At 46.1% G+C, this 27,787-nt stretch overlaps 2 protein-coding genes across 2 annotated transcripts in view; both read left to right on the top strand.

Annotated features, from left to right (window-relative positions):
* Positions 1–21,620, top strand: part of LOC115191811 (F-box/WD repeat-containing protein 7-like) — a 127,668-nt gene extending 106,048 nt beyond the window's left edge. The window contains exon 4 of the mRNA XM_029749745.1: positions 21,359–21,620. Coding sequence (XP_029605605.1) covers positions 21,359–21,403 — 45 coding nt within the window. The 3' untranslated portion in view covers positions 21,404–21,620. The remainder of the gene's footprint in view (positions 1–21,358) is intronic.
* Positions 2,837–27,787, top strand: part of fbxw7 (F-box and WD repeat domain containing 7) — a 92,161-nt gene continuing 67,210 nt past the window's right edge. Inside the window, exon 1 of the mRNA XM_029749742.1 lies at positions 2,837–3,220. Coding sequence (XP_029605602.1) covers positions 2,981–3,220 — 240 coding nt within the window. The 5' untranslated portion in view covers positions 2,837–2,980. The remainder of the gene's footprint in view (positions 3,221–27,787) is intronic.

Raw genomic sequence — 27,787 nt, 5'->3', positions numbered from 1 at the left:
TCAGAAACATTTGTAAGTGTGCTGAGTAACTCGAGGTCCAAAAAGGCTTGACCTTTGACACATCAGCGTTTCGGAGCTTTCTCCTCACAGAATGTAACCTTAGGGACCCCGAAGGGAAACGGTTGCACGGTCGTGGTAGACTACAGGAGTGAAGTGTCTTCTGGAATACCTCTGCTGACAGGGGGTGTGTGTGAGATCACTGGGTGGTGTGTGAGATCACTGGGTGGGTGTGTGAGATCACTGGGTGGGTGTGTGAGATCACTGGGTGGGTGTGTGAGATCACTGGGTGGGTGTGTGTGTGTGTGTGTGAGATCACTGGGTGGGTGTGTGTGTGTGTGTGCTCATTGCTTTTGCCCAAAATGCTTGAGCAAGTCAATTGCTTTGTTTACTGAGGATGAGTTACCACCATGCAGGTAAACCTAGCATATTCTCATTAAGATGATCAGACCGTAGGTTAAGATCCTATAGGCTAATATAGCCCATCGTAGTTAGCATATTGGCGTCCACTTTAACTGTAACCACAACCATTAACCTTTTTATAGTACCGCTCAGTTGATCTCCCATCCCCCGTTCTACCTTAAACCCTGACCTCTAAATCTCCTCAAGGCCTGGAAGTTAACATCCCTCTGGAGGCTTTATAAAACTGTATGGCATTCAGGATAAGAGACTCCCTCAAACCGAAGGCTTTGGGCTTGAATTCCCCAGGACCCAAGGTTAAATCCCTCATGGCTGACATTCCTACCGTTTACCTTGGGCCTATCATGTTAACAGACATAAGCCTCAGCAGTGGGTCCATGGCACATAGTTTGGTAGTTGGAGATTAGCCAAAAAGCTCATGTAGCCGGAATATAGACATGGGAGATACATTTGCTGTAGCCTATTCAGGATGTGTTCGGGAAACGAGCGGTTTTGCTGGTGTCTCTGTGGTCACCTTTATCACCAATGGGCCTGCCTTGCTTGTATCCATGTGTCTGCACTCTTGACTGTTTACACTAAACCTCAGTGGGACAAGGTACTAATGCTGCTAGCTCTGCATTCAGGCTAGAAACACACATTCATACAGTGGAGAGTTCTTTTGTATCTATGAATTATTCAGTTGCCTGCCAACATCCAGAAGCAACACAAAATGAAGAGGCCTCTCGGTTCAAGAGGACTAGGGCTTTGTTTTTCATGACATCTTTATTGATAAGGGAAGGGCAGCGTAGGGGGGAGTCAACATTCTTTGTTGTCAGTCAGTTCTGCCGAGTTGTGAAGACTCTGTAATCCCCACTGATCCAGACCTGTTTCTTCTTCTGTAGTTGAATTTTCCCATAGCAATTATTTATTTCTCCAGTCTTTTGATTAGAATTTCAGGAAGGTCCACGTGCTGAGATATGTGACCTATGTGGGTATGGTAATGGAGTCTATTCCCAATAGGTTGACACACTATATGGAGAAATGTCCTAGCCGGCATGCAGCAGCACATTCTGTGGACAACATCGTCCCAGAACAAGAAGAAGTGGAGGCAATTAAAAAAAGTTGGAGAACTTCTCCTGCTCTTCTAAGGGAGATTTAGACCTTCAAATGAAATCCCAAGTTCAAGAAACGTTGGGAAACGGCGGCACTCCAGAAAGTTGATTTAAAAAATTTGACAAAGACGTCCCCGTCCCCCATTTCACCTTGTTTTATTTTCTGCCGGACAGGGTAACGTTTCGGCAGTTATGCCTTCATCAGAGTGTCTGTAGGCCTAAAGCCTATCCATCCTGACTCCGGGACAAATAAAGCCTTGATGAAGTGACACACATTCCAACATCTGTCTGCTGTAGGTTTCTTCCTAGGTTCTGGCCTTTCTAGGGAGTTTTCCTGAGCTACACCTGCATTGTTTGGGGTTTTAGGCTGGGTTTCTGTACAGCGCTTTGAGATATCAGCTGATGTAAGAAGGGCTTTATAAATAAATTTGATTTGCTGTGTGAACGGCAGCTCTAAATATCCTTCATCCGCTTCAGCATCATAGTCATGGTTACTATGATGCCGTAACTCCCTGGCCGGCAGCACGGAAGAGTTAGACTTTCTGTTAACCCTTACTTTCGATTTGATGTGGTCGACCGGCATCAGGCATTCATAAACATGGGCCTAAGTAATTCTGAGTGTGAGGAACAATCTCTTGACCTGCTGTTCGATGTACATACCACTTAGCCTAAATATGCTATGTGCTAACAGTATTGATCTGCTTGACATGAGTTGGCATAAACTGTCACTGTTTATGACAGGTGTCATGTCCCACTGCGATACTGGAACATTATGCCCCCCCCCCCCCAAAAAAAAACTGTTACCTGACACGGACTAGCTGATCTGGACATTTCTGACAAATTGTAGATAGCTGACATGACAAGAGGAACTGCTGATGCACTACCCAATATAGAAATGTCACCTTGTGCATTCTACTATTCCAACTTTCAAGAGTAAGTTGAAAGCCCGACTGAGTTCCTAAAAACACAGTTTGGGAATCACTGCGTTAAGAGACCATGTGAAAGCAGCTGATTACAGTGGTAAGTCAGGGAGGAGCAGACAGGACAGGGGGGGCTGGTCTAGGGGGGTTGCACATGTCACCCCATTGAGCTTCCTCATAACTGCAGTTTTGGACGACCGGTGGAACTCATTCCTCCCCAGGGGGGTCAGGCAGCCGGATTCCACAGTGACTCGTCCTTCCGAGGGGGCGTGGCCTATCCTGAGGCATGGCAGACAGCTGCTCTGCCTGGCAGGGACCGCAGCGGTGACATCACGCCCTGGGATATTTTAAAGGGGGTTGATGAGCTGGGGAGCGAGCTCGGACTGGACAGACCAGCATCAACAGCACACCGTGAGGGTTGTATTAGTGTTTTCAAGAGCTCCAGAGAGAAGTCAAATTCCCCCCGGCGACTTTGAACGACAACCTGCTCCCTGAGCCGCCCCGCCCCTGATTCCCCCTCTGGGATATGACCTACTAGCCCGTGTTCTTGCAATGCTGAGGCATTGCCCCATACCCCTTTTTGCATCTTCCGGATCCCGGAAGAAGATGCCCAAGGCCTCTGGGAAAGAAAAGGCCCCCCTGGCAACACCGGAGAGCCAAGCCCTGGACATAGTGGCAGACCCAAAGGTGGTGGTCAAGGTGGCTAAGGAGCCTCCACTGCCCCCGCAGAAAGTGCTCCGGATCTTCAGCATCAACATCATCACTCAGGGGCTGCCCTTCTGTCGCAGACGGGTGAGTGCTGCCGGGCTTGGGCCCAAGGTGTGTTAAGGGGGGGTTGGGGTTGGCCAGATGCTTACAGACATGAGCGAGGAATCTCGCCTGTCACCCACATAAAATGTCAAGGGGTCAGTCCGCACCCTGCTGGCTCATCTGTGAGACGGGACTGACGAAAGCAAAACTGTCTGCGTTACTAGTGCAACTGTGATTCTGTTTTAGCGTCAAGGTCTCTTCCTCGTTTCCTCTCTTCTGTTGAGTTGCACGTTGTCAGTCTCTCAGTGTTGTTGCGTTTGTAGTTAATCAAGGTGACAGTTTTTGTCTCCATCTGGCAGAGGTGGTTTGTCGTCTCTTTGTTTCTGCTCTGGTGACTTTTCTTTTTGTTTTTGAAATGTTCAACAAGAGTCTTATTTCTTCCCTGGGTTGTATTTTGTCAAAGTGAAGCACAGTGGAGGCCGTCTCAAAAATAGTTCTGACCTCTGACGCACAAGCCTTCTCAACGCGGATATAAACACGGTATCTGGTTAGGAATAACCCGCCCCACCTACTACATCTCTTCCCACTTCAGTCAACAAACAGTCATTTGTTACCATGTACTGTTGTCTTGTTTCATTTAATCAAGATGGAAAGAGTAAGTGTTGGCACTTGTCCTTGACCGTAAAAGCAGTGACAGTTTTTATTCTTGTCAAAGCGTTTCATAATATGAAAACTGTATTGCCGACACGTGAATGAGCGCAATAGCTTGTCGGTTTGCTAGAATACCCTGTTCCCCGAGGACTTTTACTAAGGGTTTTGTCACAATTACGTTATACCATGTTGTGTAATGCTAACAAATGCACACTACCCAATCCTTAATCATGTGCCTACTTCGGCAAAAATGTCTTTCAACCAATTTATTTGTTTAAGTATTCAGTGTGTCTCTAAAATCCGGTTTTATGCTGCCGTGTGTCCTGGGTAGAATGCTGGGCGCAACAATGCACTTGTTGACGCAGTCATGTGCTCGGGCAGCCTCGCCCAAAGCGCCGTTCAGGACTCCTACGTGTGACCTTAAAAAGGCTGCATGGTATCTCTCTATTTATAGATTATGTTTAGGAGACGGTGACCAAACGTATTGATCGCAGGGATAAACACCTGGCAGCTTCTGTAGTCCAAGGAAATATCGGTTGTCGATGTTTTTCAAGAACGTAAAGTTGAACGTTTTTATAGGGCTCTTGATGTCCTCTCCCTTCAGTAGTCTTTTACTGCTGACGTGTTTCAGTGATGTCATCCGATTAATGGGAGAGGTGCTGCTAGACGGGAGGGGGGTTAAGTAAGTGACGGCCAGGACAGTTCAATGATATCTGACGCGATGGAACGTTACACCTCGACAACTGGCCTGCGGCTTTACTCCTTATGCTTAGCAACTTAAATTAGGCCGTCCTAATGTTTCGAGGAAAAAATGGGCGTAGGAAAATAACTTTTGTCGTGTTTAGGCAAGCATATCCTGCCGCGAAATCGGCTTCCATTTTGAGAACCCGGTCTCTTTATGCACCGCTTACGCCATGCTCGTACCATCCCAGCATCCTTGCACGTACGCGGTTTTTATATATATATATATATATATATATATATATATATATATATATATATATATATATATATATATATATGTGTTGTGGCGCACTGCGGCAACAAGTGGAGAAGGTGCACACTTGTGAAAGGCTGACCAAGGCTTTGACTGCCATGTTGAGCTGATATCCTGCCAAATTGAATTGCGGCCCACACTACCTTTTTTTATAGTTGTTCCCCTGTAAGGAATCAGACCTAGCACAGCTTTTGTACCCCCTGTCTGTGACGTGGGAAATGTTGGCAGCCCTTGATGGGCAATTTGCACTTTTGTGACATTGTACTGATGTGAACCCTTAAAAAAACTTCCTCACTTGGGGAATTGAATTGACTATAGCTAACAGCATTGGTATTTTCTTGTCAAATTAGACTGGCACCTCAATGTTTGGGTGTTGGCTACATCATAGTAAAAATGCCTTGGAGCTTAGACGAAGGGCTCTTTTTATAGGGGTTGCTGAGGGAAGGATGGGAGAGGACATGAAAGATTGAGAGAATAAAATTGTCCTCTTTACACCTCCTCTTCTGCAGCTTTCACAGAGGGAGTTGAGGGACAGAGTGAAGGATGGAGAGGACACAGCTAAAACAGTGACTGAGGGGCCTGCAGCCCTCTCGCTCGCTCGCCCCCCGCTCGCTCTCTCCCTGCCCCCTCTCTCTCCCTGCCCCCTCTCGCTCTCCCTGCCCCCTCTCGCTCTCCCTCTCTCCCTGCCCCCTCTCTCCCTGCCCCTTCTTGCTCTCCCTCCCCACTTTGTATCTCCTCCCTCTCCCTGCCTGCTCCATCTATCCCTCTCCCCCTGTCTCTTGCTCTCCCCCTCTCTCGCTCTGCTGTCTGAGATCAAAGCCAGCCACTGGGTAAAACAGCTCAGAGACAAAGGGATCAGAATGGTAATTTGTCCTTCATTAGCTCTGTTTACGAACTAGCTGCAGGTTCAAAAGCGGAGCCGAAAGGGATCTAAGGGGGTGGCTAGGCAGGATAATATCCACTATGCTCTGTCTTTCCTGGCCACAGAGTCAGAATTAAAGAGATGTTTCTCTTTGTAAGTGTATCGCTCACTGTCCAGTGGGATTCAAGTGGCACTCATACTAATCACCATAATCATTTTCTGCAAGGTAAAACAGACTGTTATATTCCTCTGTTACACCGCATGACTAACAAAAAGGGAGACCAAACTAGGTTCACAGTCAACGCACACAACGCGGGATGAGCAACTGTCCAGGCATATGATGGCTATAGCCCTTGTTTAACTCAGTGGTTGTTTTGGACCCGGTACCCTGGCCCTTTAAAAGGCTATGTTTGTGAGGTGATTCTCCGCAAGAATTTCATGAATGCAGAATGTCTTGACCTCCATCCAACAAGTGTTCATTTGTACCGTGTAATGTTTCAGATGTGTTGTGGGCTGTAAAACGCCGTTGAGGGTGTTATAACTGTAAATAATGTGTCCCGCTGGGTACCTTCTGTGTTCTCTCATTCTCTTGCTCCCTCCCTCTTTCTAGTTCATCCCTCCCTTCATTCCTTACCTCCCTCTCCTTTGGTAAGGAATGTTCTATGCCCTGTTTTCTACAACTGCTAGGGAACTTCAGCCTTGACGCTAATTAGGATTTAATCGTTTGAGCTGAAGGTGAAATACACCTTTTGGTACCAACCAGACCTAGGCCTCCAGGGGAGCATGAAACGAGATACCCCTGGCACAGGGAACCGAACACGGGGAGAAAAAAGTTAGTTAAGGCCCCACCTCTGGCAGCCTCCGGATAGTAATTGGTTTATATATATAAAAAAAGAAATAGAAATGTAGGATTAGCCACTGTTGCCGGTCGAGCTTAATCCCTGACTTCCCGTTGCGAGAGTGCAGTTTCCCCCTCCAAAAGCAGTGCAGCGCCCTCGGCATGCCAACCACTCCTCCACATCAGGGGATCTTTGCCTTCCCTCTCTACCTCTTTCACTCTCTCCCACTAACTAAAATACTGCAGAATACAGGCGTTCGATCAGGAATTTGCACACATTCCCCCAGTAAGATTAACTTGGTATGAAAAGACAAAATGGGCCCTCACAGGCTTCCCCTTTTGTTCTTTGGTGGGTCGTGTTCAAGAACAAGTTCCTTTTGTTTTTGCATCTTTGTCGCTGTGTTAAAATGGTACTAACTGCAAGGAGAGAGTTCCAGGCCCCGAACTGAGAAACAGTCTAAACCTTGCCGCTGGCTGCCTTCTGGAAGAACTTTGGCTCAGTAGACCAAACCAAACAGTAGCTAGGTCCCCCATGCCATGCCCAGTGGTGGGGCTGCTCTTGCTGGTGTGCCACGCAGACTCCATCAGACTCTACAGTGGAGGCAGCAGCTGGCTCCGGTGAATGGAATTGCTGGTATTTCTCTGGTCTCTATTGGACGTTAGAACTTAAGTCCCCGGAGCTTCTGCTTTCAAGAGAGCTCATTCCTCAGAGTCCAAGGAGCTTTCACAAGACATTTCTGTCATTTCTAATGCGACAGTGTTGCTGCTGAGATAATTGCTAAAAAGTTTCGTTATTTTAACAAAAATATGTTAATTAACTTCAGTTAACTGAATACATTATCATATGTTCCATAGTACGGAGCGATTTAGTGATTTTGAGGTAGTTTGATTATAAAAAAAATTATCATGGTTTCGATTATACATTAAATGCATTATGAAATATTGACAGTAAAAAATTTAAAAAAAAAAATATATATATATATAGTGTGTGTTTTTTTTTTAATGGAAAGTCAATCATTATGAACATTCAATTGCAGAAACAGACAATGGAATATTTTCAGTCAGGTCAATAGAGAAATAGGAAATGACTATGAAATAATAAAATATTTAAATTAAGTTTTTATTTTATGGCTTGATTATTTTTTTTATTCCTTAAAGTCATCATCTCATCTCTGCTCAGGGAATAGCAGCCAGCCAGACCATCTAACGTTATCTCGGTGCTCCCGAGATATGGTCTGTACGGTCTTTAGTCATCCTATTTAGCTAGGCTAGCCTGACAAAATCATTTTTCTGGTTCTTCAAAGTAGATGAGGCATACTTTCCCAAACGGTCTCTATCCCTCTCGTTGTTGTGTACATTCCTCTCTCATGCGTTCCGTGTGCATCTAACCTAACGTAGCATGCGTAAAATGATCTCTGTTCAAGCCGGAAAGAACAGGTGCAATGGATTTCCTTAACTCTATTTCTTGAACTGCATTGTTGTTTAAGAACTTAAGTGTTTCACGGTAAGGTCGTATGTATTGAAATATAATTGAAATAAAATGAATTTGATTATGGTCATTGTTGTTAATTACCAGGTTTCTGCACTGAACTAGGTTGAATATTTGCTTAATGCAAACTACAACTCCCCTTCAGGCCAGCATTTCTGTCATGAATGATTAGATTTCTCTCTAAAGAAACTGCGCGTTGGGTTCACACAAAATTCCTGAATGGAATTCAAGTAATTGAACTGACATCGGTCAATTAGTTGTTTTAATAACGATACACCCCCCCCCCCCCCCCCCACCCCACCCCAAAAAAAACAAAATCTTGGTTATCGCTCAGCAATAATGTTACATAATATTTGCTTCCTCTGTAATAGCTTAGCAATAATGTGTCTCCTGAAATGTAGGCACGCAAGCATAAATACGGTCCTTGTCTGAGGATATCTCCAGGATCTTTTGTATCGTCCTTCAACTCTGTCAATCTCCTGATATAAATAGCATAGGGACTTGGCTTGAGTTTCCAATTAAAATGTGCCAACATAGGTTATGCAAACCTCGTTTCCCAGGCCGGAACAGGCATCCAGCTGTTGCAGTAGAGATGGTTATCGGGAATAAGACTTACACAACAGTATATTTGAGACTTGGTGTTAGTTTCCTGGCTCATCCTGCTGCCATGCCATTTTGGGTAAGATGATCTGGACCTGCCCATTACAGCTATGTGTCCTGTCCCCTGCCATCAGCCAGGGCCATTTGCTGCTTGGACTTTCGCTCAGTATAGGCTACAACTTTCCCTAGAGACTCTATCAAGTGCGAAGCGGATGAGCTAATAGCTAGATCTCAAAAGCCACGAAAAGGAAACACTTTGCTATTTTGTCCGTTTATAAATCCGTTCTTTGCTTTTCTTCAAAGTATTTTTGTATAGCCTAACGGGTAAGCTGTTGCGGATTTAGCAGTTAATCAGCCAAGTATGTAGTATAAAACAGTATGTTGTAATTGAGTGCTCATATGGCCTTTTTGTTTGTTTGTAAGGTTGTGTCTGTGTATGTGAAGCAGGGCAACGTGACACTCTTGGTAGGTGCAGCCTACGATGTTTGCTGCAAGCCAGGCGCAGATTGCAACCTCGCTGTCATGTCTTCGATCACATTTCAAAAACATTTCCATTTCCAAGAGTGTTGGATAAAAGGGATATGAGATGGCACCAATTTTTAGGCTGATAAATTCAACTTCGCCAGCCTGCTGTTTGTATACTGTATATGCCCTTGCGTGCTAACTGCTTAGCACTACTCTGCTTCATTCATCATACTTTCAAACAAGTTATTTGCAGAGAAGGCACAAGAAAAGTTTGCACCTTTATGCCAAAGAAGAGATGTTGAGAAAAGCGCACACCAGGCCTTAGAGATCAGTGCACTGCCAGTTGACTCCCTTAACTCCCTCACGCTCCTCCCAAGACTCCAATCTCTGCAGTGGATTATTTCTCAAATCCATCTCCTGGTAAACACATTTACCAACTTCTTGCCGGTCGGGCCCAGCCATGTATTAAGTAAGGTGCCTGCGGCGGTCGGTCCAGATAAGACTTTTTGGATTTGAGGAGCTTCACCCTGTACTCATTTGGTGCTACATAGATCAAAATGGGACTCGCAATCCCTTGACTCTGCATCATGGCCCACCGAAGCAATCGTCTTTAGGGGTCTCGAGCGAGGCTCCTCGCCGCGTCGCTTTAGTGGCCCTATTCACGTTATTGCAGTTGACAGCAAGGTGTCATTGCAGGAGAGAGAGTTAAAAGGGAGGGCCTGGAGAAGCACCGAAGATGGTATATTTGCTGATGCAGTAGACTGCAAGACGACAGGTCTTACGCTGGAATAATAAAGCACCCTACATTACCACTCCAATACTTGCTGAGTTCTGGCTTTCTTTTTGGATGAATTATTACATATTTAGCTATTTGTTTCTATTGTGTCAGTATTGTGTCACGCTTCAACATGATGACCTTAGTGGCAGAGTACATTCATGAGGACCGCGTTCACAATTTCACGCTATCCCCGCACACTAGAAATCCAAGGTCCCTCCGACTAATCGCCTATCTATTCCCTGCCAAGTAGAACAGGTTACAGGGTATTGAACAGACCCGTACGCTTGTTTTGCTGGGCAGTGACACAGCTTTGAGCAGAGGATGAAACACAGACTCCCAGAGCGGTGTTGCTCTCACAGGGGAGCCGCCTGTTATGTCCCTTCAATGGGACTCGTGGTGGAAGACGTGCCCTGCCACTGGGCAGTCGGTCCGTATCTGCAGTCTCTCCTTTCCCAACAACTTCACTAGAGATGAGTCCTATCTGGGAGCTCTTTATGGCACCCTCGCCCACTTCTAATCCTTCGGTGTCCATCTTGTCCTTTTTTCTATTACAGATTGTACTCTTTAAGGCTTTTATTCATCGCCCTCCAGCTCTAAATGCCCATTTTTCCATTATCAGTAGACAATCCGGTCTTCGCTCACAAACTGACCGTAAGTCCCCATCACCAACTAAGTGTTGCAGTGCGATGGATACCCGTAGTATTCTGGCTGCGCATCACAACCATCTGTCCTGCTGCTCCTTTACGCTCTATTAATAGAACCCACATAAGAACAGCTCCTCTCTGCCGTTATGGCTCAGCTGCTGAGAGAAACCCACAACACGTTCGCCTCGGACGTACTGACCTCCCCTTCAGTTCAAAGCCAAGGAAGAAGTGATGGCGAAATCATGTCAAAAGGATTTGTGGGGTATGGACTCGTGCGGTGTTTGCCTGGTGTTAGCTGTCTCGCTGGCTAGCCTCACTAGCGCCTGCCTCCCTTCCCGCACCTTGGCGTATTTGACCATATCTGTAATATCTATATGGGCGGCTGGCTGCCACGTTCATCTCTGGATTTGTGATCTGGACAGCTGATGCCCGGCCCCGTTCAACCCCCACTCTCTCTCCTGAGGCGAGGACCAGAGCTCTGCTCCCTCACTCCTGGGAGAGGTGCTGGGATTCCATTGCCCTTGGGCTCCAAATAACACTGAAGGGGGGTGGAAGGGAGGAAGGCATCTGCTCCATGCTATTCTAGGCAGACCAATTCCAGGGCAGAGAGAGGGAGAGAGCCAGCCAGCAGTTCGGCCCAACCAAGCTGTTCTGTCCCCAACTAAGAAAATGAAGAGGCAAGGATTCGGTAGCCAGGGAGGACGGTCGGTTTTCATGTTTCTGGTTTGTAGCAGCAGTCTTATCGAATCATCTGTTTAATTTAACTTCCTCTTGACCTGATTTTTTGTTTGATATCCTCTAACCTAATCGACCAATACGAGTTTTCTGTTCTGTTTACCCACAACGAATCATGGTAAACAAACACGGTTCCTTATCAGTCAATGTTCATTAGAGTGTACTGGAAAACATTGACTTGTTTCCGAGTACTTCAACATAAATTAGCCTGGTCGTCATTGATGACACGGCGACCTCTCGCGTGCATATCTTGCATGTCTCGACACTGTAGCCTTTACAGGCAAATATGAGTTCTCTCTCTAAACGCTGCATGCATTTGTCTGCTGCAGTGTGGCCAAGACCTGCTCGGTAGGCTCACGACCGACTGGCTCAGGTCGTAGTTTAGTCACGGCCCTTCCCACCTGCAGCAGGGCTGCCTGGAGGCACTGACATTTCCCACGGCAGGCGGGGGCAAGAGGGGTTAAGAAGAGACGTTCTCCTCCCTCAGGAATGTGTCACAGGGCCTAAGCATCGCCATGTTCCCCAACCGGAGAGAAACTGAAGTTGGGGTGACGGCTTTAAAACCCCTCGACACGCACGCAGATACACACTGCTCTGCTTCTCAGTTGTCATCTCTGGTGTACAGTACCTCAGGGTCTACTCACACATACTCTGCAGACTAAACTGAGAGTCATCATTACCAACAACTACATCCAATAAGGAAGCCTGAGGTTAAACTAGACTGCGTTGTCGTAGCCTGATTTCTCCTTGCTGCTTCACTAATAGCTTGTTTGGGAGTCTGTTTTTGAAGTGAGTCAGAGGTGTAGCGTATCGGGGCCCCTGCATCTCGCCTGTGATCTAGTATTGCTAAGCACTTGTGTCAGGAGCCACATGGGGCCGAGCTGCTCTAGAAGTTTTGAGATATTTGGGCGTTGTGTTTGTGCCAGCTTCTCTAACCTGCCAGCTTGAACCCAGAGTGGCTAAGCTACCCTGTCGCCTCTTTTCCACCGAAACTGGACTGTTTATTTTCAACTGATGCTATGCTTCTCAATAGGCCCCTCGCGCCACAGCCCTCACTCTAACAGTGTGTGTGTGTGTGTGTGTGTGTGTATATATGTGTGTATATATATATATGTATGTGTGTGTGTGTGTGTGTGTGTATATATGTATGTGTGTGTATGTGTATATATATATATATGTGTGTGTGTGTGTGTGTGTGTATATATGTATGTGTGTGTATATATATATATATATGTGTATGTATATATATATGTGTGTATGTATGTATATATATATATGTGTGTATGTATGTATGTATGTATGTATGTATATATATGTGTGTATGTGTATATATATATATGTGTGTGTATGTATGTATGTATGTATATATGTGTGTGTGTGTATGTATGTATGTGTGTATGTATATATAGAAGAGAATCAATCTTCCTCATTGATCAGTTGTCTCTGGCTTTGATGGCCGTGTGGCCGAGGGACAACAGACCCCCTCCCCCCAAATTATTATAGATTTTTTTTCTAATTTGTGTAATTATGCCTGTGCGACACTGCCCTTGCTCCCCGCCTCCACAGCCTTGTGTTCTGGGCTGGGATCCCATGGCTGGAAATGTGAACTGGTTAAACGTCTGTCTGGTCCTCCTTTCCAAGCCTCAGGATCTGTTTCTACTCCCATTTTAAAACCCACCCACCCATCTCCCTGTTGCTCTGGCTTGCGCACCTAGCCGTCACGTAATTGGGTCGTCAGCGGCAGTCGGACACAGCTGGTGAATAGATGGCCAACCGGCCGGCTGTAATTGATGCGGCTGTCTGCATGGTTTGTTTAATCTGTGCATAACCCCTCCGTCCCTCGTTCTCTGTGTGTGGTCCCCCTGGCGCTGCTCTGAGGGTGCAGGTGCTGAGAGTGAGAGAGAGATGCCAAAAGAGAGAGATGCAGAGCGAGACAGACTGAAGGATAAAGACAGGGGGAGGGAGAGAGTGGTGGGCATTTCTTAGGCGAAAGGCTTAGATGCAAGACATAACGGTCATAGGATCCTATGAGCTGGCAGGCGACGTTGCCTCTACCCCTCCCTGCCCTCTCTCTCCCTCTCTGCCCACTCTTTCTCTCCTCTCTCCATCTCAATTCAAGGGGCTTTATTAGCATGGGAAACCGATGTTAACATTGCCAAAGCAAGTGAAATAGATAATAAACAAAAGTGAAATAGACAATAGATGAACAGTTACACTCACAGAAGTTCCTAAAAGAATAAAGAGATTTCAAATGTCATAATGTGCAAATAGTTTCTCTCGCTCTCTCTCCGCCACCCGCGGTGAACCCACTGTAGAGTGCAGCCAGGCTCAGCATTGGTAGTAATAAAGATAGCCCTGCACAGCAGAGAGAAGCCCAGCATCCCCGCCTGCACAATATAGAGAGGAAAGAGGAGCGTTATTGCTTGTTCTGTTGTTGCAGACGGCTGAAACTCCAGTGTATTGCACGGACTAAAGAAATAACTCCGGGCGGTTTGTTCAAGGAGTGGAGAGCCTTTTGTTGCTTGAATGAGTTGTTTAAGTAGACTTTGGTTTTGAACAACGGTACTGGTCAGTCTGGGGTTGGCTGGTATTCTGTCAAATATCTAATATAGTGGGTTCAGTTCACCCATTTGTCAGGCTCACTGTAGATTGCCTCGTCATGCCTGTCACCAGCTCTCTGGTAATGCCTTGGCCAGAGTAGAGCTGCTTAGGTTGCTCTGTCTGAAGGAGCTCCCACCATTCAGTGGTACCAAACTAGTTGAGACTATTCGTTAACGCTCAAAGGTCATTCATGTATAGGCTAGTCTAACTTTTTATGCCTTCAAACTTACTCGAGACACGCGTCACATCCGCCACTGTTCAGTGGCACCGAACGAGTCGTGACTGACGTCGTTAGTGAAGCGTAGGCTGACTTTTAGCCCACAACTTCACCCTGCCCTTGAAACTTTGTGTCTAGTGGCCATGCTAGTGTCTCTGGGTTTGCCTGCTAAGGGCTCCGCGACGAACAGCTGGACATCCAGCGGTTTTTGCAGCAGAGGCAGAGTCTGGTGCCAGCTGGTCCGCCATCTTGGCTCTGGCATACCGAACCTTGTCGTATGATTTCTGTGATATCCCATAGACTTAATACAGGTTTGGATTATTTTACTGTACATTGATATCTAAACAATGTTTTATACTACAGTGTAAAAATTGACACAATTCCATTTGAGTTCAAAAGAAACAGTGTAGGAAAAATACATTTTATTTTTCTAATCCTGGAAACCTTGTTACTGGGTTCAGTTGAACAGTGCCTCGCCCACTCCACTAACAAAACACAGTGCCCTGTAATGCTCTTCGCACATTGAGGCTTTAGAAAACTAAGAGGCTCCTTGGAGCCTGCCTTGCTCCTCCTGGTCTTGCACATGCATATGAAAGGGCTCTTTATTACCCTTTACCCTCAGTGCTTAAGGCGTCAGTACAGTACAGACACCCTGGTTCGAATCTAGGCTGTATCACAACCGGTCGTGATTGGGAGTCCCACAGGGCGACTCACAATTGGCCCAGCGTCGTCCGGGTTTGGCCGGGGTAGGCCGTCATTGTAAGAAAGAATTTGTTCTTAACTCATTTGCCTAGTTAAATAAAGGTTAAAAATGTAAAAGCTTGCTTCCTTTCTGTTTCTGCTTTTAATACTGTAAATGTAATGTAAATGTAATACTGCTATATGAGTGTCCTTGGAAAGAGTGTGTGTATGCTCTCACATTGTGTTAGTCTGCATCCCTGGATGTGAAGGAGCACTTTAAGGGGCCCTGTGGTTATCTAGTCCTCAGATGTACTGCGTATTCATTCTGAATACAGACAGACCTGTCACGCTTCCATCGATCTCCACATGTCCTCTACCGACGTATCTAGAACTGAAGGCCTCCTAAGACTAACGCTTAGCATGCAGAGGGAAACCAATGTGTACAGGGACAATGTTAATGTCTCTGTTAGAAAGAATCGAGGCAGAAAGGCAGACAAACTTGTTGCATGTTGTGATAAAGTAAGGAACAACTTATCCAAGGAAACGCAATGACATCTCATGAGGATTTAGTGGCTGCCGTAGTTAGCGGACTGACACACACACACACACACACACACACACACACACACAGTTAGCTGACCATGTTTTGAAGACGTTGGAAACCCGAGGTCTCTTCTCACATTTGATTATAACCGTGTATCATGTGGGAGATGTTACGCCAGGCTTCAACTTCCCCCCTATTTATAAACCCTGCGCCATTTTAGAAATGTCTCCCCTTGCCCGGGCTCGCTGTGCCGTCCACCTCCCCGTCTGAGAGACCTCCGTCATCACCCAAGTAAAGGCAATCGGCACATCGCATCCCTTCAGTTCAGAAGGCCACGGGTTTGTCCCAAATGGCACCCTGTTCCCTGTGTAGTGCACTACATTTGACCAGGGCCCTGCTCAAAAGTATTGCACTATACAGGGAACAGGGTGCCTTTGCAGATGCAGCCCAACTCCCACATCTCTTCAGCAGCCTGAACTTTGTCCACCTCCACCATTGCCTGCCTACCCGACCAACCAGGCCTTCTTTCCAGCAAGTCTTCTCTCTAAACTTGTTACTCAAGCTCCCTGTCCAATTAAGGACAGCTTCCCCCTGCCCCCTCTTGGCTTTCGCTGTATTTAATTATACATAACATCAAGGCGCCCAGGCACAGGGGGGAGATGGATGCGTTTTCTATGTAGAAGCGAGTCGCCAGCCTCTCACTAATGTAGCTCCGGTGACTCAGCCGGCTATTAATAGGACCCTGCCTGTCAGTTCCTTCAGCCCTCAGGCTTTGTGTGCAGTGATACAACAATGCTCATCATCCAGCCGCTCTCCTCTGCCGAACTGTAGCGGACCGTCCTTGGCAGCAGAGAAGACTGACCACACCTTGGCATGACGGCCGTCATTGTCTTGTGTCACAGTGCAACATTCGTCTGCGACTGTAAGTTGAGGGACTGGCGTTGTTGCGTATGAGTGACTCCATCTGTTGGAAGACGAGCCTAGATCAAGGCAGCCATTTAAACCCCACCTATAGCTAACCACCGCAGGGACTAGTTGACATCACTGACCTTGTCTAAGGTCCGTTTCCTCACCGTCAGGTTCACTTGTGTCTTACATCAACTTTCTGACCCTTCATCACAACAGCCCTTTTCTCCATGTTAGAGAAGGGGACATTCCCACCATTAGTCAAAGGCCCATTCCCACTATTCCCACTGGGGCCATTTCCAGTAGCTGGAATGTTTAGGGAATGCTGTCAACCTTAGATCCTGGCCCCGCCAGGCCAGTAGATTGATGAGGAAGAAGCGGGAGTTCCGAGCAGCCGCTTGTTGCCGTATTTTAAAAAGTCAGGTCAGGAGACGTCTGGAGGAGGGAGGAGCATTCTCTGAGGAAAACAAACCAGCCAAGGAAGAATGGAGGAGGATAGGATATGCAACTTAATGGACTTCAGCTGGACCTACCCGTCTCTCTCTCCGTTTCTGGCATCTCTCGTTCTGCCTGTAGACTCCTACATCTGTATTCATTGGGGGAGGCGAGGCTAGTGTCAAGGCAACCATTTCACACCTCTCCACGTCGCATCTAAGGCATTTCTGTTGTGTGTTGCTTGTTACTGCAGACCACTTGCACTGTCCGTATTTACATAAAAAATTATTCTCTCACGTTTACAGACTCAAGGACATACAGGACCCACTTCGTCATTCGAGTTTGGATAGCCTTACAGTTTACTGAGGGAGGAGGAATGCAATTACTTTCACCCCCCCATTTTCCCCCCTTTTCCCGTTCAAAGCATCGTACTGAGCAGAGGGGCGAGAGCTGCATGTCTTCGAGTATTGATTGTGTCTGTACGTTGGTCCAGTGGCTCCCTCTCTCTATTTTCCCCACACAGTTCCCACTCTCTCCTTCACCCTCTCTCTCTCCTTACCACATATTACCCCTCCTCATCCTCTCTCTCCTTCCTTCCATCCCTCTCTCTCTCTATGGACTTGTCTTATCTCCGGCCAACAGCACCCCGATCCTCCCTTTCCTGTGGACTGGGTGGTCTCTTCATTAGCCGTAGCTTAATGGAATCATTCAGTCTCTAAACCCATGAGGAGGTTGACTTTCTTTCGGAATGCCACTGCGTTCCTCAACTGTCCCTGTCGCAGATGCAGTTTGATCTAGCATTCATAGAAACTACAGACCAACGTTGGGAGGGATTTAATATTGACCTAAAAGTCATTTCTGGGCTATTTGCTGTGTAATGTGGTTGAGGATTAAGACTTAAGGGTTTGACAAGTCCTACTGTTACCGTTTCCATTAGTCTTGTCTAATATCTGTAGAGCTCAAACTTACTGAACAAAGAATGTAGCCCATTTGATTGCTGCGGGACTTTTCCAAGTAGCATAATATGCGAACTTCACTGAAACAAAACTTGTTATGACAGCTGCCAGAAAAATACATCTCTGGGTAGAACAGTTTGTATAGAACAGCTGTAGATTAACTCTGCTTGGTAAGTCGAGGGGTTTTTAATTTTTCTAACAGTGCAGTATGCTGCGGTGCCTTCTCTGAGTGGTGTAGGAAAAGGACTTCATCCTCTTCCTCTGCAGCTACATTCAGATTTCTTGACTCTGCCAGTAGTTCTTCATTAAGAATTCTCATTGGAAGGCTGACAGACTACCTCTTTGCAAGCATACTGTTTGATGCCTGCCAGTTGATTAGCTAGTTCTGCACTGCTCCAGAAAGTAGATTTGCAATGATTAACGTTCATCCATGATGAGTGTTTGTCTAATTTGATGCGGCGATAATGATATTACCAATCGATGGATGTCTGCATGCCATTTTTCACTCGACGTTCCACTAGTGTTTTGAGACTCACGACTTGGATAAGAGACCTTGTTTACACTAGAAACTATCGCACAGAATGTTAATTGCTGCTGGCTTTACTTGTTCAAAGCAGCCATCAAGTAAACCCTCTGTGGAGACATTTCTTTCAGAAGTAAAATATTCATAGAGCATATTGTTTTGACCATTATTGATGACCGAGTGTGAACAGGGCTTTGAAACATGAATGCTATTTACCATTGCATGACTGACCTATATGAAACATTCATAGCTAGAGAAAATGCCTCTGCTTCCACTGGGTAAATCTCAAACAAAGGCAAACCAAAGGACCTATTGCCAGTGGACAAAACTTAGAGCAGAGTTTGTTATGAAGAAGTAGCAATGCAAGTGAATGAAATGTCTAGCTAGTACTTAGGCTAATTTAAGAAATCATTTTGGCATCACTTTGTTTGGGTCCCATCTTGTTGATCTGAAGAGACTTCTGTCACTGTTATGAAGACTTCTAGCTCTCTCATTCTTCTCCCAGGAGCCTAGATTGACATTTGTTGCGCTCTCGCACTGTGCTCAGTCAAAATGTATGACTGGTAGTGCAGCTCTGGGAAGTCCGAACAGTCTGAGAAAGATTGCCTTTTCACGCAGTGTTAGGACAATGCTCTAAGAGGCACCCGAGATGCCATTTTGTGGTCTCTGATGCTTGAAGAACGGGGGATCTGAAATTGAGGATTGTGACCCTATGGGTGATTTGGTTCATCATAGCCCTCTGCATCGCTCAGTCTCCCTTTGTGACGGCACCCCGATTACTCCCCCTGTTGCACTCCTTACCACTTCTAGGAACACATTTATCTGGCCCCAATGAGTTTCCCCAGTAACTTAGAGCAAGGTATTTCTTCAAGGTCATATGTGAGTCATTTCTGCCCAGTGCCCACCCTTCCCTAAACCCCTTCAGGGAGAAGGATCACTCTTGCTATCCATTTGAAAAATGTTTCCTATTTTGGGCCTCCCGAGTGGCGCAGTGGTCTAAGGCAGTGCTAGCTGTGCCACTAGAGATCCTGGTTTGAGTCCAGGCTCTGTCGCAGCCAGCCGCTACCGAGAGACCCATGGGGCAGCGCACAATTTGGCCCAGCGTCGTTAGGGAAGGGTTTGGCCGGCCGGGATGTCCTTGTCCCATCGCGCTCTAGCGACTCCTGGGCCAGGCGCATGCGCACTGACATGGTCGCCAGGTGTACAGTGTTTCCTCTGACACATTGGTGCGTCTGGCTTCCGGGTTAAGCGGGCGTTGTGTCAAGAAGCAGTGTGGCTTGGCTGGGTCGTGTTTTGGAGGACGCACGGCTCTCGACCTTCGCCTCTCCCTAGTCCGTGCAAGACTGTAACTACCAATTGGATACCACGACATTGGGGAGAAAAAGGGGGTACATTTAATTATTTTTTTCCCCTTGTGGTCTATTTAGCCATCAGATTGCAATAGTTAGTCCTGCCATCTGTATTCCAGTAAGTTCTATCTTAGGCTGTGCCAAGGTTCTAGCTATCTTAGGCTGTGCAACTCCCGCCTTGTACAGAGATCAGAGGAGGTGGATGTCTTTGGCCGCCCCTGCCTTTTGGAAAGTCATTGGAATCACTAAATACCCTGCGGTCAGTCAGGCAAGATGTCAGCCAGGCAGGGAGGCAGGGCAGTCAGGCTCTGTGCGGACCAGGGGACCATACTCTACACCCCGGTGAGAATTCTCCCTCCCAACAAACACTGGAATGAATGTTCCCTCTATTCTTTGAAAATTAAATGTGGTTTGTTGCCAGTGAGATGCAAAGAAACTCAGAAAATCCATCTGAGGTGCAATAATGTGACTGACGGCTAAATTTGCTATTTGACAGATTCATTGTTGGTCTGTTGGAATGGTTGTCACCTGAAGAAGTCTCTTCCCATATGTGAAATATGACAAAAGTTTATTTCAGTCAGCGATGGACAAGCATTCATTTCTCACATTTTCTGATTTCTTCACACCCCAACTGAATAGCTTATGCTAAACCTTCTGTTTTCCTTTGTTTGTTAATCACAGTGCTTTAAGCGCATCCTCGAATGTTCCTACTCAAGTGGCCTGCTTCCCTTCCCTCCCTCCCGCCCCAAAAAACTCCTTTCTCCGTTCCTCTCTGCATTCAAATTGGTCCATTAGTATGGAAAGCACCGCCTCCTCTTGTTTATTTGGATGTACTCTGATGATTCCCAACCAACCCCACGCTTTATCATTAAGACAGACAATCTAGAGCAAAGAGCTGATATCCAAAATAACAACGTTAAGCTGGCGCAGTCCAAGTCTTTGTGTTATTGCCGAGTCTACAGGTTATGAGTCGGAGCAATTTTAAAGGAAGTTTGCTCGTCATCAATCCTTATAGAATAGCTATAGTTGACTGTTTTCACAAGTTATGAGTCGTTTTAACCTCTCTGTGGATCATGACGAATTGTCCCAGTGTTCTAGCATAGCTCAGACTCTCATCTCCTATCTGATTCACTACTGTATGATGGGAATCTGGCATGGTATATGTCTTCTTGCACGGATGTTGTATCTCTGTGCCGTTTGTCGCACACTGTGTGCATTAGTCTGGTAGTCATTAGGGCTGGGGATTGCCAGGGCCCCCCCCCCATACAATATTATCACTATACTAAGGTGCCGATACCATATGCATTGCGATTCTCATTATTCTATGCGTTTTGCGATTCGATACTGATTATATTGCGATTTGACGTTCCAAACGTATTGCTCACCGTATGTCTGCTGCAGAGAGACAAGAGAGAGAGCCATGAGAACACGAGTCTTGATCAGTCATGGGAATAAATGTGCTGAAAACATATTGGCTCCCTATTTATAAAGAAGATGGAGAACAAAACATGAGGGAAAAATACTGGAGTTTTGGAGCAGGTACAGCCAACTAGCGCACAAATAATATTGTGATGCTGTCAAAGCAATACGAAATATCGTCAAAAATAATATCCCAATATGTAGCTATCAATTTTTTGCCCCCGATCACTAGCAGTCATCTTCATAGAAGGAATACGTTGTTTCCTTTCCTGAACGTGAACATGGGATGGCTCTGTGCCCATCTGGGAGAGGACAATGAATGCAAACTTACCATTATGTAGGAATAACAAGTGTGTACATTGCTTCAATGCAAAGAGAGCTTTGCCTCATAATGGCAGTTAATGACGTGTCCAATGCCTAACAACTGTCTTCTCTCTCTCTCCCTCCATGTTCCTCCTCCCTCTGCCGTTGTTGATTCCTGCTAACTCAGGTAAGCAGCTCTTATGTTTGTTCACTTTGTTTTCTATATGTGTAAGCCACACAACCCTCCAGGCTCCTTGTCCTCGGACGCATTCGTGCATCATTTGTCAGTCAAACATACATTTGTCAGTCAAACATGCACCTTCGTCAGTCAAACATGCACCTTCGTCATAATACCCTTTGTGACAGGGTGAAGGGGTTTTTAATCACCACTAGGGGGCAATACTTACCTACATGCTCACTCAGAGAGAGAGAGAGAGAAGAGAGAGAGAGAGAGAGAGAGAGAGAGAGAGAGAGAGAGAGAGAAGAGAGAGAGAGAGAGAGAGAGAGAGAGAGAGAGAGAGGAGAGAGAGAGAGAGAGAGAGAGAGGAGAGAGAGAGAGAGAGAGAGAGAGAGAAGAGAGAGAGAGAGAGGAGAGAGAGAGAGATGAGAGAGAGAGAGAGAGAGGAGAGAGAGAGAGAGAGAGAGAGAGAGAGAGAGAGAGAGAGAGAGAGAGAGAGAGAGAGAGAGAGAGAGAGAGAGAGAGAGAGAGAGAGAGAGAGAGAGAGAGAGAGAGATGAGAGAGAGAGAGAGAGAGAGAGAGAGAGAGAGAGAGAGAGAGAGAGAGAAGAGAGAGAGAGAGAGAGAGAGAGAGAGAGAGAGAGAGAGAGAGAGAGAGAGAGAGAGAGAGAGAGAGAGAGAGAGAGGAGAGAGAGAGAGAGAGCAGCATGCAGCAGCTCAGCCCAGTGACAGCCCACCCCGTCCCCTTCCTCATGTTACTCCTCTGTTACTCACCCTGGCTTGTGGTTGGTTGTAGCACCACGGCTCATTCAGCCCTCTGCTTAATTGCCTGTCCCTGTTCTATTTACCAGTGTACCGCATTAGAGGTGCTTTGTACCTGTGCGTTTTAACAAGATGCTGTGGGAACGCGCCAGGCTAGGCTGATTAAATGAGCTGCAGTTGATTGGATTAGGGCAGTGACACCCTGAAGAGAACCCCTCGGGTCATCGTTTGGTTTTGTCTGACTGTAGCAGTGTGGGCCTTTCCCAGCAACCACTTTGCGTGCTTTGAGACAGTGCCTGTTCTGCTCTCTGCCAACTGGCCAACTCCCATACACACACATTTGTATGTACGTAGAGTGGCCCTCTCTATATACATACACACACACACACACACACACACACACACACACACACAGTTTAGAGCCCCATTGAATGTGCATGTTGTTATGACAACTACAAGTGCATGCAGCGCTCAGTCTTGCATTAGGATGTTGAGGGACACTTTTTGTCTGGTTCTCCAGATGAATATGATGTTGATCATGAATGACTGACATTCACTATACCAGGAAAAATACAATGTGGATATGAGATGTGCTTTTTTTTCCCCAGAAAAGTTTTGAATTTAGCCTTTTTCTTCAGCAGTGGTATTTCTTTGAATATCAATTTCCATTGAAGGATATATGTATATATGTGTATTTTCTCAGTTGAGCTATTAGTGAAGGAAAGAGGACGATATGGTCTTTAGCTACATTCATAGTAAATGGAAAGCAAGCAAATATGTTTTTGTAGAGAAAGGCCTGTTTAACTGACTTGTTAATGTAGATGAATCGTCATTCAGTGGAGAGGGAAGTGGGCCACCGACTGTGTTCCCATTGACTTAACAGTGTTATTGGCCCGTCTTACATATTACTGAGCTCTGTTAACCACTCAAAGGAGAGTCAGACTGAAATGCACTACATTCAGTGCCTAGTGAAATGAACTGCATTCAGTCAGTGCTCAGTGAAATGCGCTGCAGTGCCCGGGTAATGGTCTATAGATTCTGCTCTGTGGACAAGCTGGCCATTGTGGTGATAGTGCTGTGGTGTGATTATACAGTGGTGTGATGGATGAAGTGTTGGCTCAACCTGCCACCCATTTGTGGCAGTCGGGGCAAGAAGTCAAGTAAAGCCATCTGATAATTGCATTTGTCCACCAACACGATTAGCTATAGGCAAAGATCAGGGGACAGAAGGGCCAGTGTATTCAGCCCCCACGGCTTGGCCTCCCAGCGGGAGGGATGGTCCCCCTGGGTCCCAGCACACGAAAGAGGGCCACGCGTCACCACTGCATGATGGGGGTCGTTGACTGCTAACCCAGCGGCACGCTGCCCGGCACAGTGTGGGATGGCAGGGGCTGAGTGGAGAGCCTGGCGAGGCATCAATGAAGTTTATGCAACGGGCAACTCGACATAACAGTGCAGGTCGAAAAGCCACGTCTCTGTTGTGTCTCCTTCGCTCTCGATATACACACACACACACACACACACACACACACACACACACAGGAGCCTGACTCACCGCGGGAAGGCTGCCTCTTGTCACGGAAGAGGCCGCTGCCGGGTCACGGATCCCCCCTCCACTGGGAACCCCTACAGTGAGGCTGTAGGAGTAACACGTGTACACACACACCTGCCTTAGTTAGCAGCGCAATAGGAGCCTCTCTGTTTAGAAGCCTTTACCTTAAAGATTCAAGTCAACGATAGCCAAATTGAATGGGAATGTTAACTTAAACAGCTGCTCGGCTTTTCATATTCCTCTTTTCCTTTAGCTCTAGTCACCTGTGTTTATGACTGGGGCGTGGTCATTCATTCCTAGGGCTGTTCTGTAGACTTCTTGGTCAGGTCTGTGAGTTGAGCCTCCACACAGCGCGATAAGACAAACAAACCAACCGCAGATAATTAGTCCAGTCAGTGGCAGATGAAATGAAGCTATTTACGTTTATGCGTTTAACTTTTGAGTTAAACAGCCCCTGGCAGGCCTGGACCAGCATAAAGCCCTAGTTATGGGCAAGTTGGGGTGCTTGCCAAAAAATACATTACTTTTGCAATCCAGTCATTGTTTGCGGTGTGTGTGTGTGCTTGTGAATACTGATTTGATGGAGGACCTGTGCACTTAAGAGATAGAAACTTAAATATTTCAAGTCTATCCTTTATTCAAACCAGGATAATGGCACTAGGCCTCTCTACTGAGAGAGATGTTGCTGAGGCCTTCCCTCTGTCTGCTGATCGGTGATATCCACACCGTCCTTTTTAGACTTGGGCCAAATTCAATACAACAGTTTACAGACTGGGCCTGTACCCAACCTGCTGTGTCTGAGTGATTTGTAACTCTGCACAACTTTGGAGAACCACCAAAGCTCCCTCAGAACTGGTTATATGTGATTTATTATAAACTGGGTGGTTCGAGCCCTGAATGCTGATATCAGAACGTATACCACGGGTATGACAACACATATTTTTACTGCTCTAATTATGTTGGTAACCAGTTTATAATAGCAATAAGGCACCTCGGGTTTGTGATATAGGGCCAATATCCACTGCTAAGGGCTGTGTCAAGGCACTCCGCGTTGCGTGGTGGCTAAGAAAAGCACTTAGCCGTGTTATATTGGCTATATACCACACCCCCTCGGTCCTTATTGCTTAATTATACCATGGTAGTCTGGTCTCAGAACTGGTTGTGTGATTTATTATACCATGGTAGTCTAGTTTCAGAACTGGTTGTGTGATTTATTATACCATGGTAGTCTGGTCTCAGAACTGGTTGTGTGATTTATTATACCATGGTAGTCTAGTTTCAGAACTGGTTGTGTGATTTATTATACCATGGTAGTCTAGTTTCAGAACTGGTTGTGTGATTTATTATACCATGGTAGTCTGGTCTCAGAACTGGTTGTGTGATTTATTATACCATGGTAGTCTAGTTTCAGAACTGGTTGTGTGATTTATTATACCATGGTAGTCTGGTCTCAGAACTGGTTGTGTGATTTATTATACCATGGTAGTCTAGTTTCAGAACTGGTTGTGTGATTTATTATACCATGGTAGTCTGGTCTCAGAACTGGTTGTGTGATTGATTATACCATGGTAGTCTAGTTTCAGAACTGGTTGTGTGATTTATTATACCATGGTAGTCTGGTCTCAGAACTGGTTGTGTGATTTATTATACCATGGTAGTCTGGTTTCAGAACTGGTTGTGTGATTTATTATACCATGGTAGTCTAGTTTCAGAACTGGTTGTGTGATTTATTATGCCATGGTAGTCTGATTTCAGAACTGGTTGTGTGATTTATTATGCCATGGTAGTCTGGTCTCAAGACTCCATCCTCTTTGTACTCTTGGATGACCTATACTTTTCTATTGAGCCTAGGGTTAGTCGAGTTTGATTGGTCTGAGACCTGAACTTAATTATATTGTGATAGAAGGCACTGAGAAGGGCCTTCTGAGGGCACGACAATCCCCAAGACGAAGGTGTGCGGAGCCGTTACCACCACAACTCCTATTCCTCCTGGAGGCTCCCCATGGAGTCCCCATTTCTCCAATCTCAGTGTGCATTCAACTGCCCCCCCCCCCCCATGGCTCTACCATGTTACCACAATGACCCAGTTGGCCAACCTCTACAGGGGACCTGCATGCTCCCTATCCACACACCATTACGGCTCTCACCTCAGCAGTTGCCTCCACTTCCACCCAGATGCAATGTCTTCAGGATCAGCTGGCACCTGTCCTCTGTAGAACAAAAACATCACTGACTGAGCCTCAGCTTTCTATCTCATTGTGACACTCCACTTGAGCCAACTGTTAGCACACTACACACACACACACACACACACACACACACACACACACAGGTTCTCAATTTGAGGGGCTACATTTCTGAGTTGAGGCAGGGAAAGTAACCGTTGGAATATCAATGAGTACCAGGTGCCTGTAAAAGGCAGCACTTCAAACAGCCCAGTTCCCCCTGGTGTGGCATCGGCACCGCTGGCTACCCGGGGGGGTTTCAGACTCTGAAGATGGCATTTGAAAAGAAGGAACGTGGTGGCCCCAAAGAAAAAAAGAGGCGCTATCACTTGTAATTGTCGAACATACCGTGACACTACTGCCAAAACAAGTACTGTAATATTATCCACTCTTCCTTTTTTTTGGATTTGGAACCGTGTTTCTTTCCTGAACATGTTTTATAGCGTTGTCAAACACTTGGTTACCGAATCCGTACCAGCCACAAACAATTTCCATCTGCACCCTCTTCAACCCACTGCTATCTTTTTCTAAGATAGTTCTTAAAACAATCAGGACGTATTGTGCCAGGACCTGTAACATTTCTTCAAACGTCTTTCTATTTAATTGCCCTAATAATCACAGTTTGTCAACTTGCCTGTTCTGATCTATTGGACATTAGAATCAGAATATATACTTGTTTTGTAACTCTTTTGTTGCGTGTCAAAGTAGCAGTGACGGTATGATTTGGAGAACAATGGCTGCACAATGTGTCGTTAGTAAGAATAAAACAATGTACCTCAGCCGTACTACTTATAGCCTTGTCCTTGCCCTTTCAGACTGAAACGAATCATCCTTCATCAGCCACTCGCTTTGCGAGGTGAAAAGGAGAATATCAGCAAGGTGAATGGGAGGAGGTGGTTGATGCAATATTGTCAACAGCCTTCTCACTCAGATTGCCCCCAGTCAAGTCCTACAGCATCCTGCAGTAGTAACCCACAACCAGTAATATTTAATTAGCTCCTAGCCACTATTGCTTCATTACTTTTCATTACATTCTTCTTTGCTGAAGGTTTTTTTTCCCCTCCCTCTGGGTCTTCTCCTTCCAATTCCCGTTAAAACGGATGGATTTCCCTTGATGCGGTGATGTTCCCTTGGCTGCGTCTGAAATGGCACCCTCTTCCCTACATAGTGCACTACTATGGACACGAGCCTACGCAGAGCCTACGGGGCTCTGGTCAAAAGTCTTGCATGACATATGGAATAGGGTGCCATTTTGGACGCACCCCTTGACTGAACTAAAAAGAGCTGTATAGCTGTACCCCCATCCAAGTCCAGAATGCTGCTGCTGTTCCTCTCCCCACACACTGATCATTAAAACCCAGAGAAATGGACGCTAGCAGCAACAGAACAGCCAAGATGGAGTAGTACCACATCTGTTCTTGGATCAGTTGCTGAGTGTCATGGGGGTTCCAGAACCCTAATGAGATTACAGTCCATGTTGACAGGATGTGTTTAGAACATGACTGATGAGGGAACTGTTTTCGTGACCATGGTAGAATAATGACTATAGGCCCCAAACCACAGTGTGGAATTCAGAATGCGTTTATCTTTGAATGGAATGAGCTGGTATCTGGGAGAATTTACAGTATTTGTCTTTGAGAAATACTTGGACAACGGCCATACCAGACAGTCGAATTAACCCAAACAAAATGCAAGGGCACATTTTTTGGGACGCTACGAAATTCTCCACCGAATCCCCCCCCCCAGCAGTTTAGCCAGGGTTTGTTTTGCATGGCCCAGAATTAAATATTACACCGACACTATTCCCAGCAGAACTTAGATTTTGATTAGCAACGCAGCCCCCTCCTTATCGGCGATATAACACAGCAATTGATATCAAGTCATCCACTGAGGATAGAGG

This window comes from Salmo trutta, chromosome 4 (genome assembly GCF_901001165.1).
Source record: "Salmo trutta chromosome 4, fSalTru1.1, whole genome shotgun sequence".
Taxonomy (NCBI): Eukaryota; Metazoa; Chordata; class Actinopteri; order Salmoniformes; family Salmonidae; genus Salmo; species Salmo trutta.
The sequence above is the reverse complement of the archived record's forward strand: the minus strand, read 5'-3'. Positions and strand labels throughout refer to the sequence as shown.